The 15,803-nt window shown below is 39.1% G+C and overlaps 1 protein-coding gene across 1 annotated transcript in view; it reads left to right on the forward strand.

Annotated features, from left to right (window-relative positions):
- TAFA2 (TAFA chemokine like family member 2) overlaps positions 1-15,803 on the forward strand; it is a 530,331-nt gene that overhangs the window by 480,804 nt on the left and 33,724 nt on the right. Inside the window, exons 3-4 of the mRNA XM_070454681.1 lie at positions 5,083-5,235; positions 6,300-6,424. Of these exons, the coding sequence (XP_070310782.1) occupies positions 5,083-5,235; positions 6,300-6,424 (278 nt within the window). The remainder of the gene's footprint in view (positions 1-5,082; positions 5,236-6,299; positions 6,425-15,803) is intronic.

Consider the following 15,803-nt stretch of genomic DNA (forward strand, 5'->3'; position numbering starts at 1 on the left):
TTGTCAGGCAAAGTAGAAAAGAATTTTGACATTGGGAAGGGGAAACCAGATGCAGATTTTTCACCAACTCTTTTCCAGCTTATGATAAAATCTCCGTATGACAAAGATGATGAAATGGCCCTAGTGGGTGACACTGAAGTGGTGCTTCTCTTCTCAGGGTGGGGACCCATGGAGCCTCCCCGTGTGCGCCTGTCACCTGTGGTTCTGAGGGAGAACGGAGTCAGCATCCAGCTCTCCCTGAAGCTGTCTCAGCTCGGTGCTCTGCCTAATAGCATCACTATCTGAAGAAACCCTAATGATCTCTTGTCTCTGGCTTCCATTCAGAGACTTGCAGGACACACCCCATCATCCCTATTGGAGGTCCCAGCATCCTAAATAGCCTGTCGTCCCACAGACGTTTGTTTCCGTTTTGTGCTGTGATCCCACCCCTCCATTCATTCCACCGTGTCCTCTGTCGTTTGCCGTGTGCATCAGTCAGCTCCCTGCCAGGCATTCCTACTACTCCTTCCCAGTAGCTTTATTCTTCCTCTTTGAAATACATATTTCATATTCTTTTTTTCTTCTCAAACATCTCTCATATTTCATGGCAAATGAGATGACATCAGATATGAAACTGCATTATCTTCTCATCACCTAAACGGCTCACACCTACCTGACTAGATTCATGCATCCCACCTTCACTCTTGTTAAAATGGATTAAATATCCCCACATGAATCTGACACCAACCCCACCACATGCCCTGAATCTCAGTTCATTTTTTTTCCCTTTCAAGAACAGTCTTTTTTAAATTACCCACTTTCTGTCCTATATTGTCATTTTCTCTTTCTACTAGATTATTCCAGCAAGCAAGCATGCTTTTATGGCATCCATTTAAAAAATTTCCCTGACCCTTAGACTCATTCCAACTACTGTTTCATTTCCTTTTTCCCTTTACAGAAAAACTCCTTGAAAGAAATTTTTATAATTGTCTACACTTTTGCATCTCATTCTCTAATAAACTTACTTTAATCATGCTTTTATCTCCATCATGCCATTCAAATGATTTTCATCTGGATCACGTGCTAATAATAGCTAATACAGAGTGCCTGCTATGAGGCAGGGGATGCTCTAAATACTTTGTACATATTAACTCACTTAATCCTCTAACCAGTCATATGAAGATGGTGCTATTAATATTCATCTTTTAGACATGAAAAATGCTAATCAGAGATAATTGCTGACTTGCGCAAGGTCACACCGCTATTTAGAGAAGCTTAGATGTGAACCCAGCTACTTCTTGCCTGGAGAATCCCACAGACAAAGGAGCCTGGTGGGCTATAGTCCATAGGGTCTCAAAGAGTTGGACATGACTGAAGTGACTTTGCACACGAGCACTCTGGTATTGGAGGCTCTGTTTGAACTGCTGCACCATATTACTGTTTTGGTAGACAATTATTTTGCTTTGTTTATTAAAGCTTTCAGCAGCATCTGACATAACTGGCCAATCTGTGTTTCTTGAAACAGTTTATTCTTTGACTTTCCTTTGTCTCATGCCTTTGTCTCATGTTCTTTTCCTCTTACTTCATGTTCTGCTCCCCAATTCTAGAATTAGGTTCTGGACTATTATTTCTCTGCTTCTCTATGAGTGGTCTTTCCGTGGTAATTAGTCAGTGTATGACTAAATATCACCTATTAACCTAACTCTCTTAAGTTGTATCTGTAGTCCAGATCTCTTTCCTGAACCCCACTGTGTAAATGATGCTGCCTGGTTTACACCTCTGCTCCGGTGTCTTGTAAGACTCTCAGACTTAACAAAAGACGGAACAGAAGCACAGTAATTCTGACCCAACCCAACTCTTGACAAACACCTCTTTCCCAGGCCTCCTCTATCTTCCAGAACCATCAACTTTTAATTCCTCAGGACAATCTTAGGAGTAATCTTTAACTCCTCTTTCCCTCACAGCTCACATTCAATCCATTCAAACCAACTACCCTGAAATGCCCCTCATCTGGTACTTCATCACAACGTTTCATGTCCTGAACTCTGGTAGCCCCTTCATGATTGGTATCACTGTTTCCACTCCTGCTTTCTTCAGTCTTTTCTCTAAAGAGCAGCCTGAGTAAACTCCTAAAGCATTAATGAGATGGCGTGCCTGACTCTTTGTGACCCCATGGACTGTAGCCTTGCCAGGCTCTTCTGTCCATGGAATTCTCCAGACAAAATTGCTGGAGTGGGTTCTCCAGGAGATCTTCCTAACCTAGGGATCAAACTCAGGTCTCCTGTATTGCAGGCCGATTCTTTACTATCTGAGCTCCGGGAGAAGCCCTCATGATAACATATCCGCTCAAAGGCTTTGTCTTGCAATGAGAAAACAATTCAATCCCTTCACTGTGCCACACCTGCCCCTAAGCCATTTTGCTCCATTTCTGACACATTGTCCTCGGCCTCAGCTGTTCCACCACGGTGCAGCCGCACTGGTCACTTGCTGTCCTGGGAACCCGCCCCACGTCTCCCCATTTCAGAACCACGTCATTTGCTGCTCCGTCTCTTTGGAAAGTTCTTTCTTTCTTAGCTCTTCATCCTGTAGGCTTCCTTTCTCATCGCTCAGGTCATCATTCAGATTACCTCCTCAGAGAGGTCCTCCCTGAGACCCTCGTACAAGTCTGCCTTCCCTCCTTGTTTGGTTGCTCTCCGTCGCATTGCCCTACTGCATCTCTTTTAAGGAGCTAGAAAATCTACTGTGGTTTTACTTAATCTTTAGTCCCTAAGGATTATTCACTTTCTCCACAGGCATATGAGCTTTTTGAGGGCAGGTCTCTATCCATCTTATGCATTGTTGCATCCCCATTACTCAGAACTATCCCTGGTATGTGGTAGTAACTCAATTAGAGTCCGTCATGCAGAGTGAAGTAAGTCAGAAAGAGAAAAATAAATATCATTTATTAACATACATATGTGGAAACTATAAAAATGGTGCAGATGAACCTATTTGCATATCAGGAACAGAGATACCGAAATAGAGAACAGACGTGTGTACCCAGGAGGGGAAGGAAAAGGTGCGATGAATTGGGAAGTTAGGACTGACTTATACTACCGTGGAAAGACTGATCATTGGAAGGACTGATGCTGAAGCTGAAACTCCAATACTTTGGCCACCTGATGCGAAGAGCTGACGCATTGGAAAAGACCCTGATGCTGGGAAAGATTGAGGGCAGGAGGAGAAGGGGACGACAGAGGATGAGATGGCTGGATGGCATCACTGACTCTATGGACACGGGTTTGGGTGGACTCCGGGAGTCGGTGATGGACAGGGAGGCCTGCGTGCTGCGGTTCATGGGGTCACAGAGAGTTGGACACGGCTGAGCGGCTGGGCTGACTGACACTGCCGTGTGTGAACTGGATGGCCAGTGGGAAGCTGCTTGCACAGGGACCTCGGCTCAGCGCTCTCCGGTGCGGTGGGACAGTGGGGTTGGCAGGGGGTGCAGGGCAAGGAGATAAACATATACATATAGCTGATCTGTGTTGTTGTACAGCAGAAATTAACAACATCGTAAAGCAATTATACTCCAATAAGAAAAGGGAATGAGTGAGGTTCAGTGTAGAAAACAGTATGTTGACTTGCATATTACATAAAGCATTTAATAAGTTGAGAGAAACTGAATCATTATTGGCTAAGAAAGTATTGTCTAGAGCACAAGGAACAGAAATTTGGCTTTCAAGTTTTTCCCTTTTGTAGAGATAGCCTTCTGCTTGAAGCACACACAGAGAAATCCCTGTTTGTATCTACCATGGCAGAAAAATCTTCGTGACATTGGAAATGGTACCTGCTTCTTCCAAATTCTTTTGAGGATTATGCGTCAAAGCTACACCTGAGCCCCTTGGTCTCACATAGGGAAGGAGATGGACAATGAGTGTGATCTGTTCTCACAAGAAAAATATAAACAATCTAACCTGAGTTCCTGATCACTGGTTCCCCATCTCTAAGGGGAAGATTAATATAAATGCACGCTGTCCTAACCTCATTTGCAAAATGGGTCTTAATATGTTTATAACATTAAATAGCTTCAGATGTCCTACTTTTCTATTTAAATCTCTGTTTTTATAGCAATCACATGTTTTAAAATTTCTGAAAATATAACATTTCAACAAATGTTTGATTTTAAGCTGTTTTTAGCAGATGGAACTTTTGGTTTATCATTTCACAGTAGGGTTAATACTTTGGAGAAGGAATGCTGGGGAAAAAGAAACAATGAAGGCAAACTTGAATCCTATCCTAATGTGATAAGTGGGGTACAAAAATTTCAATCACCTAAACAGCTGGGTAGCCTTACTGTGAGGCTAACCAAATGGCTAATAGAGGCTCACAGCTTACTGGACTGGGTTTTTCCAGGGTGGGTGTAAGTCCATCCATGTTCTGACTGTGGTTGTTGCATTGGGTGGCAGTTGTTCCCTCAGGCAAAATTGACAGGAATGATCTGTGGGTCCTGAGACTGGATAGAACTTTCAGGAAAATGGTAGCAATTTCAAAAATCACCCAGTTAGTTCATTTCCAAAAAAACTGAGCAGAAGAATCCTGAGGAGGTGGGTTCCCACCCTCTGCTTTCCTAATTTCTGACAGAAATTCCCTTCCTGACTCTTAGCCTCAACCCTAGAGAGTATGACCTAAAGACTATCGCCTTTATCAACCCACCCACTTTGAGAATAAGGCTCGTCTCAGCCCCAGTAGAGGGCACTTTGTCCATGGAGTAACCCTACTTTGATCAACATATTGAACAAAAGGTGTGAAAAAAAAAACCACATGCAAATAAATATGTTTTTGATGGCACCACATATTGCCTCTATATTTCAGACTGTTCTAACAGCTCATTCTAATCTAGCCACTAATTGTTCCTGCTTTACCAAGCATTTACTGATAGAAATGGTCCTACCACATTTAGCAAAGAACTCAAATCTGCATTATGGAGTCAGCATCATTGTATTTCTAGTTTCATGCATGGCGGATCCTTTATAGAGCTATATTTAATGCACTTCTAATTAAAAAGGGGGGAAAGTATCCAAAGCTTTCTCACTGTTATTTCATCTTTTGTTTTTCCGTGTGCAGCTCACCATGTTAAAACGGGCACTTGCGAAGTGGTGGCACTCCACAGATGCTGTAATAAGAACAAGATAGAAGAACGGTCACAAACAGTCAAGTGCTCCTGCTTCCCTGGGCAGGTGGCAGGTACCACACGAGCTGCTCCATCTTGTGTGGATGGTGAGGCTTCTTCCATTGCTCTTGTGATAGTGTGACTGGGGACCGCACAGAACTGGAATTTCACTGTGATTCTCAATTCTGGGGTTCATCCCGGGGGACCACACCATCAATCGTATGGTTGACACAAGATCATTTGAAGAGCATTCTGAAATTTAAAATCCATTGAAAGAAGATCTAAGGACTTACGCAGTCTTGAAGGAAAAGGCACTATAATGAGGTTCCAAGAAGTCCATGTACTTCTTACTTTGATACCATGAAATACTGATTTGCCAGTGGAGGGCCAGTGTGTGTGTTTGTGTGTGTAAATTGATTGGCAAAGGCAATACAAAAATAGATGATTAAATAGTTTGGGGTCCTTAAACCCATGGGTGGTTCTTAAGAATGAAAAAATAAACATCATACATATGAATGAATGTTTAGTTGTGGATAGAAGTCACATGAAATATTTTTATAGAGATTCATCAAAATGTTAATTTCTTTCTTGGAGGATTCACCTAGTAGGATATAAATATTTATGTGGATCTGTATAATTGATGTGATCATAAATAATATTTTGTTAAGTGCTCATATATTTTCATGGTGCATTCTTTGCAATGATTATTACTGCCCATAGTTTAAAAAAAAAAAGACATCAATTTGAATGCCTTCCTGATTTTAGTCTACTTGGGGGACATATTACATTGATTCTAAAATATTGATTCTAAACTGGTCATGGACTCAATTTCTTATATGTTTATGTAAATAGGCACATGAATACATCCACATAATTTGTTTCTAATATGCTAATTTCCATGAAACCTATGTGTTTGTATGAAAAACCCTTCAAAAATCTGCCTATCATTAACAGTACTGTATTATACACTGAACATGAGATCTACCCTCTTAAAGTTTTAAGTATTCTTATCACAATAAAATTTTTAAAAATTAAAAATATTTTTAGTCAGAAAATCTATAAAAATGTATTCCACTTGGACCAAAAACAACAAAAAAAAGCATGCACACCCAGGGAATTAAAAAGCCCAAATAGAAAATCTTGAATTGCTTTTTTTTTAAATCTCCTATAGCTTCCATAGTGGAACAGAAATGGTGGTGCCATATGCAACCATGTCTTGAGGGAGAGGAATGTAAAGTTCTTCCAGATCGGAAAGGATGGAGCTGTTCCTCTGGGAATAAAGTGAAAACAACTAGGGTAAGTGGACAGTCAGTCTGTGAAAATAAAAGACCGCTGAATTCATAGAGCATGGAGCATGTGCAGTGACCTCTTTAAGTGGTTGTAGGATTGAGAGGGTACAGTTTTGCATAGTACATTTTTTCCTCATTTTCTCCCTAATTCATTTTTTCATAGCAGATTTTGTTTCACTCAGAGTAACATCTGTAACGCCAACAACTGTCGTGTTACCTAATAATGAAACACTGTTTATTCCTTGATGAGATACTGGCAGCAATGTGAACTGCCCCCAACCCCTGCTGGAGGATGCATGTTAAATGCTGGGGAGGTGACCCCAATCCCTCATTCTTCTGATGGATAGTAATCTGAGTAAATCTTGAAAAGAAAGAGAATTTATTTATGACTCAATAAACATTTCCTAGTTAATATTCTTTCATTTTTATGAAACTAATTCTTTTGACCTCCCTAATTTCTGGATCAATAAATAGTTTTCTAATGGTTAAGTTTGTAATCATTGTAATGAGGTACCTAGTGGAGTTTTCAAATCTCAGGGTCAGTATAAAAGGAATGCTCTTCAGATGGTGATGTATTTTGCCTTGCAGTGACCGATTTCTGGGGAGAAGTGAGAAATAGTTTTATTCTTTGATTTTCTAATTACTCCCAATGGATATCCTAGACTGGCAGAATTTAAATTCTTTGTAGAATCAGCAGATGAAAGTTCTGTCTTATTTTGCTTTTTGCTCTGAAGGGAAAGTTGACTATTGCTTAGAATTGGATAATTGGGGACTAGAAGATAATAATATTTTATAAAAAGTAACATAAAATTAGAGACTAGTTAACTTAGGGTATTATTTCACAATAGCAGTTTCTTTTTTTTTTTTAATCTTGTCTGGACATATTCAAGAGGATTAATTTAAAATCCCATGAGATATAATGTTGAGTAATATCTTTAGTGTATTTTCTGTGTATTCAGACATACACAGAAGTAACCAAGTTTATAATAAAAAATAACTTTATATTTTGTCAAATGATTCATGATTCTAACTTGTCAGTAAAATGCTGACAGTCCTTTCTAAAATCCATGGAGGGCATGATCAATTAATTAGAATAATTGTATTATTCAGTTATCTCATGATATAATCCATATTGATTTGTTAAAATCATTCTAGCAATATAAAACTTCCTTATAAGCTACTTATAGCATGAAAATTCTGTCCCCATCCCCCAAATTATTAACCCTTCGTATAAAATAGCACTGTGTGAATATTTGACTATGAAACATTTTTTTTTTTAAAGTAGTGATTCATCTAACTTCTATGGTTTTCCTTCCTTTTCATGTCTGAGTAATATTCCATTCTATATATGTACCACAGCTTATTACTTATCTGTTCCTCTATTTATGGACATTTAGGTTGCTTCCATATCTTGATTATTGTAAATAGTGCTGCAATGAACACGGGTGCATGTATCTGTTTGAATTATGGTTTTCTCTGGGTATATGCCAAGGAGTAGGATTGCTGAATCATATGGTAGCTCTAGTTTTAGTTTTTTAAGTAATTTCTGTGCTGTTCTCCATAGCGGCTGTATCTTTTACATTCCTGTCAACAATGCAAGATGATTCCCTTTTCTCCACATCTTCTCCAGCATTTATTGTTTGTAGATTTTTTTGATGATGGCTATTCTAAGCTCAACATTCAGAAAACTAAGATCATGGCATCTGGTCCCATCACTTCATGGCAAATAGATGGGGAAACAGTGGAAACAGTGGCTGACTTTATTTTTCTGGGCTCCAAAATCACTGCAGATGGTAATTGCAGCCATGAAATTAAAAGACGCTTACTCCTTGGAAGGAAAGTTATGACCAACTTAGACAGCATATTAAAAAGCAGAGACATTGCCAAAAAAGGTCCGTCTAGTCAAGGCTGTTTTTTCCAGTGGTCATGTATGGATGTGAGAGTTGGATGGTGAAGAAAGCTGAGCACCAAAGAATTGATGCTTTTGAACTGTGGTGTTGGAGAAGACTCTTGAGAGTCCCTTGGACTGCAAGAAGATCCAACCAATCCATCCTAAAGGAGATCAGTCCTGAGTGTTCATTGGAAGGACTGATGCTGAAGCTGAAACTCCAATACTTTGGCCACCTCGTGGGAAGAGTTGACTCATTGGAAAAGACCCTGATGCTGGGAGGGATTGGGGGCAGGGGGAGAAGGGGATGACAGAGGATGAGATGGTTGGATGGCATCACCGACTCGATGGACATGGGTTTGGGTGGACTCTGAGAGTTGGTGATGGACAGGGAGGCCTGGCATGCTGCGATTCATGGGGTTGCAAAGAGTTGGAGACAACTGAGTGACTGAACTGAACTGAACTGAACTGATTCTGACTGGTGTGATGTGATATCTCATTGTAGTTTTGATTTGCGTTTCTCTAATAATTAGCGATTTTGAGCATATTTTCCTGTGCTTGTTGGCCATCTCTATGTCTTCTATGGAGAAATATCTGTTTAGGTCTCCAGTCCACTATTGATTGAGTTGTTTTTTTGATACTGAACTACATGCACTGTTTGTATATTTTGGAGATTAATCCTTTGTCAGGTGTTCCATTTGCAAATATTTTCTCTGATTCTGAGGGTTGTCTTTTCGTTGTGTTTGTGGTTTCCATTTGCTGTGCAAAAGTATTTAAGTTTAAATAGGCAGAGTTTTGAATGGACCTGGAGGTTGCCAAATAGTGTAAAGTAAGTCAGAAAGAGAAAAACAAATATTGTACATTAACACATATGTGGAGAGTTTTTAAAAATGGTATAGAGTATAGATTATCTTCATTGCAAAGCAGAAATAGAGACACATATGTGGAAAACACATGGATACCAAGGAGGATTTGTGGGGGGGTGGAGGTAGAATGAACTGGGAAGTTGTTCAGTTCAGTTCAGTTCAGTTCAGTCACTCAGTTGTGTCTGACTCTTTGTGACCCCATGAACCGCAGCATGCCAGACCTCTCTGTCCATCACCAACTCCTGGAGTCCACCCAAGCCCATGTCCATTGGTGATGCCATCCAACCATCTTGTCCTGCGTCATCCCCTTCTGCTCCTGCCCCCAATCCCTCCCAGCATCAGGGTCTTTTCCAATGAGTCAACTCTTCCCACGAGGTGGCCAAAGTATTGGAGTTTCAGCTTCAACATCAGTCCTTCCAATGAATATTCAGGACTGATTTCCTTTAGGATGGACTGGTTGGATCTCCTTGCAGTCCAAGGGACTCTCAAGAGTCTTCTCCAACACCACAGTTCAAAAGCATCAATTCTTCAGCACTCAGCTTTCTTTACAGTCCAACTCTCACATCCATACATGACCACTGGAAAAACTATAGCCTTGACTAGATGGACCTTTGCTGGAAAAGTAATGTCTCTGCTTTTTAATATGCTGTCTTGGTTGGTCATAACTTTCCTTCCAAGGAGTAAGTGTCTTTTAATTTCATGGCTGCAGACACCATCTGCAGTGATTTTGGAGCCCAGAAAAATAAAGTCAGCCACTGTTTCCACTGTTTCCCCATCTATTTGCCATGAAGTGATGGGACCAGATGCCATGATCTTAGTTTTCTGAATGTTAAGCTTTAAGCCTACTTTTTCACTCTCCTCTTTCACTTTCATCAAGAGGCTCTTTAGTTCTGCTTCACTTTCTGCCATAAGTATGGTGTCATCTGCATATCTGAGGTTATTGATATTTCTCCCGGCAATCTTGATTCCAGCTTGTGCTGCCTCCCGCCCAGTGTTTCTCATGATGTACTCTGCATATAAGTTAAATAAGCAGGGTGACAACATAAAGCCTTGATGTACTCCTTTTCCTCTTTGGAACCAGTCTGTTGTTCCATGTCCAGTTTTAACTGGTGCTTCCTGACCTGCATACAGGTTTCTCAAGAGGTAGGTCAGGTGGTCTGGTATTCCCATCTCTTTCAGAATTTTCCACAGTTTATTGTGATCCACAGAGTCAAAAGCTTTGGCACAGTCAATAAAGCAGAAGTAGATGTTTTTCTGGAACTCTCTTGCTTTTTCAATGATCCAACAGATGTTGAGTTTGACATATACATATATATATATGTCAATCTCAACATCTGTTGGATATATGTGTGTGTGTATGTATGTATATATATATATATGTATGTATATATATATATATATATATATATACACACACTATGTATGAAACAGATAATTAATGAGACCCTACTGTATATATAGCACAGGGAACTATATTCATGCTCTCTGGTGACCTAAATGGGAAAGAATCCCGACAAAGAGGGATGTATGTGTATCTATGGCTGATTCACTTTGCTGTACGGTAGGAACTGACCCAGCAGTGTAAGGCAACTATGCTCCCATAAAAAAGTTCTATGTTTTTATTAAATGAGTGGATAATGATGAAGCTAACATTTATTAGATACTTAAAATATATGCCATATACTGAAAACATGCTTCATGTGAATTAGCTCGTTTAATCCTCTTAATAGCCTGGTAAAGAAGGTAATAGTATCTCTTTTTTACAGCTGAGTAAACCAAAGCTTTAAAATGTTAAGTGACTTCTCAAGGTCATATAGCTAATTAATGAGAAGTTAGAGTTCAAACTATACATTTTTTATTACAGAAACTAACCTCTGAACCCATAGTTTATACTAGATCATTTATCTTATGTAACTGTGTTTAAAATTTACTATAATTCTGTTCAAGCAGACCTTTAAAAATATTTTTAGCTTTTCAGATCATTGAAATGAAAAGGTCGGGACCCTGTGATCCAAATTCTCGTAATTAATTGTTTCAGAAGTGTTGCTTTACTCCCTGTTTGGCCATATTCTCAATAGTTCAAAGTTAAAATTGAGTCTCTGCTTCACAAATTCTTCCTAGTGTAATTAAACAAGATGGATAAAAGACTTAGAGCTTGTGAGTAGGAAAACCACATCTAGATCCTCTGGTTTATTTTAGTTATAAGTTTATATGCCACTTACAGTGGATTGCCCTTTTTATTTTTCCTTCATCTCTTTTGCCCTAGAGAACAGCTGTAAAACCTCCTGGAAGACACTGTCGAAAGGTTTCATTAAACAGTGGGTATTGGTATTAAATTATGTTTTAAACATTCCTTCCAAGTCTGAGAATCTTTGATTCTCATCTAAAAAATCTAAAAAGGAAAAATCATTATATGTAAGAGAAGAAAAGAGGCTTGAGAGAAGGCGCTTCTTGAGTATACAATCAAAGTAAATTATTTTTATTTTTTCTTCACAAGTAAAAAGATTGCTGGTGAAAATGAAGCTACTTAGATGTTTTCACCTAAAGGAGCATCATGGCATTTCAAATGGCTGGGCAAAATGATGTTAAATTATGAATGTGAGTTTGGCTTACACAACAACATGGGTGAATTTCCCTGAAGCCCCAAAGAAGAAAAGTTCCCAAAGTCATCAGGTTGTTACTGTTTTTCCATCTCTGTTGAAATAGTCCAAAAAGCATAGGAGATAAGAAAAATTCTTGAAACAGTTCTGGCACATTACTTTCTTTACCCATAGTGAAAGTGTTGGAGAGTAGAGGCAGGGTCTGCCATAAGTAGCAGCAATATTGCTGAGAAGAAATCTGATCACTATTCTAACCACTGGTATTACTATCCACTTGAGTAAGGTAGCCTTGACTTTGGGGAGCCAACAACCCCTTGAGGCCCTGATTTGGCAGGGCCTCGCCACGAATGGAAAAGTCTGGAAGTTAAGCAGGAATAGGTTATAAAATAACTGGAGAGCTGCTCTCAGCCAAAACCCATTTGGGTTTCTTATGCAGAATATGTTGATCTTGTGGGATTACACTGCAAGCAAAATGGCTCACGAAATGATTAAAATTTGCAATAACGTACACCCTCCCTTATAATTGCCCATATCCAATCTGGAGTGCTCTGGTAAATTTAATGTTAGAAAAAAAGCAGTCAGCCAAAAACATCAATGAGGCTTGCTTGGCCTCAGCAGAGATGCATGATGCTTTCCAGAATTGACTACAGATCAGGGGCTGGGTGAATTCCTCATTTAAGACTAATTTGGAACTTACATTGTACTTCCCATAAATGCTAATTATATCCTCCTTCTGTCTTTGTACTAGATTCAGGAAGCTTATTGTTATAACCCTTTTCTATTTGTCCTAACAAGGGGAAAAGGCATAGCGTTAGACAGACCTTGTTGGAGCATCAATATTTTGCATATATGCCCTTCAAAACCTCAAACATTTAATCTGCAGAGAAAGGAGGATGCAACATTTGTTTCCCAAGCCCTACTTCTCACCTTAAAGGTAAAATTTAATGACTGCATACAACATCTGTAAGCATCTTCTGTATTACTTTAAAGAACTCCTAAGTTAAAAGGAAAAAAAGTCTAATTACTTTACAGTATTGTAGTGGTTTTTGCCATACATTGACATGAATCAGCCATGGAGTTACATGTATTCCCCATCCCGATTCCCCCTCCCCCCTCCCTCTCCACCCGATCCCTCTGGGTCTGCCCAATGCACCAGCCCCGAGCACTTGTCTCGTAAATTAGCCTCCAACAAATAAAAATAAATGGAAAAATAAATAAATAAAAATAAAAACTGCAAAAAAGAAAAAAGAAAAAGTCATGAAAGGCTTTTGATTTCGAGCTCACTTTCAAAGATAAATAATAAAGAACTTTTCAAAGAGTCATTAATAAAAGAATAGTCTTTCCACTGTGAAAGCGCACATAATTATATGCTAATTATATAATAGAAAAGTAGCAGAGGGGAAAGGTGCTACAGAGCTTGTAAGAGTTGAGAAAAAAAAATCTTTGATAACATTGTTGGAATCCTCAGAAAAAAATAGGCTGTGGTTCATTTCTTTTAATGTTTGGATATTCTTTCTCTGTGGAGTATCTCCTAAAAGAAGTCACATTCTAATTTTAGGATTTACAGCCCTTTAGCAATGTTACAGATTCCAAACATCAGTGGTCACACACCTCTGAGGTCTGTTTCTTACCTAAGGAAGAGTGAACTTAACTTGATATTATACAAGAGTTTTATATTTTCATTAAAGATATTATCTTTATGAATCATGAATCCTCATATGCCTAACAAGACATTTTCTGAGTAATTTTTAACTAATGGAATTCTTTCATCTTTACTCATTTACTTAAAATGCCTTAAGCAGATAAGAACTCTAATTTTTTAACATCCCTTCAAACATAATGGATTTTAAGGGCATAAAATATGATTTTACTTTGTTGTATAATTCAATGAGAACCAACAAATATTAAAATTTCCTGTACCTAAATATTCTATAGTAAAAATGTTTGTATTATAATCAAAGCAACAAAATCAAATATGAAAATATTTACTTAGCTCTTAAAGTATGCTGGGTACTCTGCTAAGTACATTGAAGGTATTATCTTCTTTAATTTCCCCAACTACAATAGTTACTAACTAGAGCACAAAGATATAAATATATATAGCATGTTGCCTGCCCACCAGGAATATGCCCTTGAGTAGGGGAATAAGTAGTATACAATTGCATTATTCTTTTGCTATTCATATGCAGATCACTAACAATAAACATTGAAATCTATTGGTAAACATAAGTCAAGAATAACATTGTTATACCAATAGGGCTAGCATACGCCTGAAGTTCAGCTTCCTCATCTGCAAAAAGGTGAGGACATTGATCTAGATTCAAGTTCTTCTAACCACCTTTCTATTCTTTTGATTCCTTGTGCCAAGGACATTTCTAACTTCTTTTCCAGCTAAATTTATGTGACACTAATAACTGACTGATATCAGAAGATAAATAAGTATTAGGTTTTTCATCCTTTCTCTCAAGGGAGAAAAGAAATAGCATCTTAGGGTGCTTGGCTGATTAAAGCCTCAAGTCACCTCTTTCCAGATGCTGCCTGATTTTATACCAAGACTTGATGACTGAGTTGGTGGGTTTGAATGGTGTTGAGGGGAGCAACTCCAGGTCCAAGGCAAGGCAAGAACACAGCAAGAGAAGAAAGGTTCATTTTCTCACCTTCAGTTCTGTTCAGTTCAGTTCAGTCACTCAGTTGGGACCCCATGAATCACAGCACGCCAGGCCTCCCTGTCCAACACCAACTCCTGGAGTTTACTCAGATTCATGTCCATCAAGTCGGTGATGCCATCCAGCCATCTCATCCTCTGTCATCCCCTTCTCCTCCTGCCCACAATCCCTCCCAGAATGAGGGTCTTTTCAAATGAGTCAGCTCTTCACATCAGGTGGCCAAAGTATTGGAATTTCAGCTTCGGCATCAGTCCTTCCAATGAACACCCAGGACTGATCTCCTTTAGGATGGACTGGTTGGATCTCCTTGCGCTCCAAGGGACTCTCGAGAGTCTTCTCCAACACCACCGTTCAAAAGCATCAATTCTTCAGCACTCAGCTTTCTTTATAGTCCAACTCTCACATCCATACATGTCTACTGGAAAAACCATAGCTTTGACTAGACAGACCTTTGTTGGCAAAGTAATATCTCTGCATTTTAATATGCTATCTAGGTTGGTCATCACTTTCCTTCCAAGGAGTAAGTGTCTTTTAATTTCATGGCTGTAATCACCATCTGCAGTGATTTTGGAGCCCAGAAAAATAAAGTCAGCCACTGTTTCCACTGTTTCGCCATCTATTTCCCATGAAGTGATGGGACTGGATGCCATGATCTTAGTTTTCTGAATGTTGAGCTTTAAACCAACTTTTCCGCTCTCCTCATTCACTTTCATTAAGAGGTTCTTTAGTTCCTCTTCACTTTCTGCCATAAGGGTGGTGTCATCTGCATCTGAGGTTATTGATATTTCTCCCGGCAGTCTTGATTCCAGCTTGTGCTGCCTCCAGCCCAGTGTTTCTCATGATGTACTCTGCATATAAGTTTAATAAGCAGGGTGACAATATACAGCCTTGACGTACTCCTTTTCCTGATTTGGAACCAGTCTGTTGTTCCATGTCCAGTTCTAACTGGTGCTTCCTGACCTGCATATAGGTTTCTTAAGAGGCAGGTCAGGTGGTCTGGTATTCCCATCTCTTTCAGAATTTTCCACAGTTTATTGTGATCCACACAGTCAAAGGCTTTGGCATAGTCAATAAAGCAGAAATAGATAAGATGGTGCAATTTGTGTGAATTATTCAATCATAAGCTCCCTTCTTGACTTGTGAATTTAACATAGACTTAGGGTTGTATGGTGTTTTTTTGATCAGCCCTTTCTAACAGACACATTCCTCATTCTTTTTTCTTTAACTCACCTCTGACCAGGCCCTGAATTGCATTCTTGTCTTTGTCCTTCTGTTACAGATCATGATTTAGGGCTGTAGTTTTTAATTATTTTGATGGGACCTAAGTAAGAAATACATCTTACATTATCCAGGATATATACCACAC

The sequence above is a fragment of the Odocoileus virginianus genome, chromosome 24 (assembly GCF_023699985.2).
Source record: "Odocoileus virginianus isolate 20LAN1187 ecotype Illinois chromosome 24, Ovbor_1.2, whole genome shotgun sequence".
Taxonomy (NCBI): domain Eukaryota; kingdom Metazoa; phylum Chordata; class Mammalia; order Artiodactyla; family Cervidae; genus Odocoileus; species Odocoileus virginianus.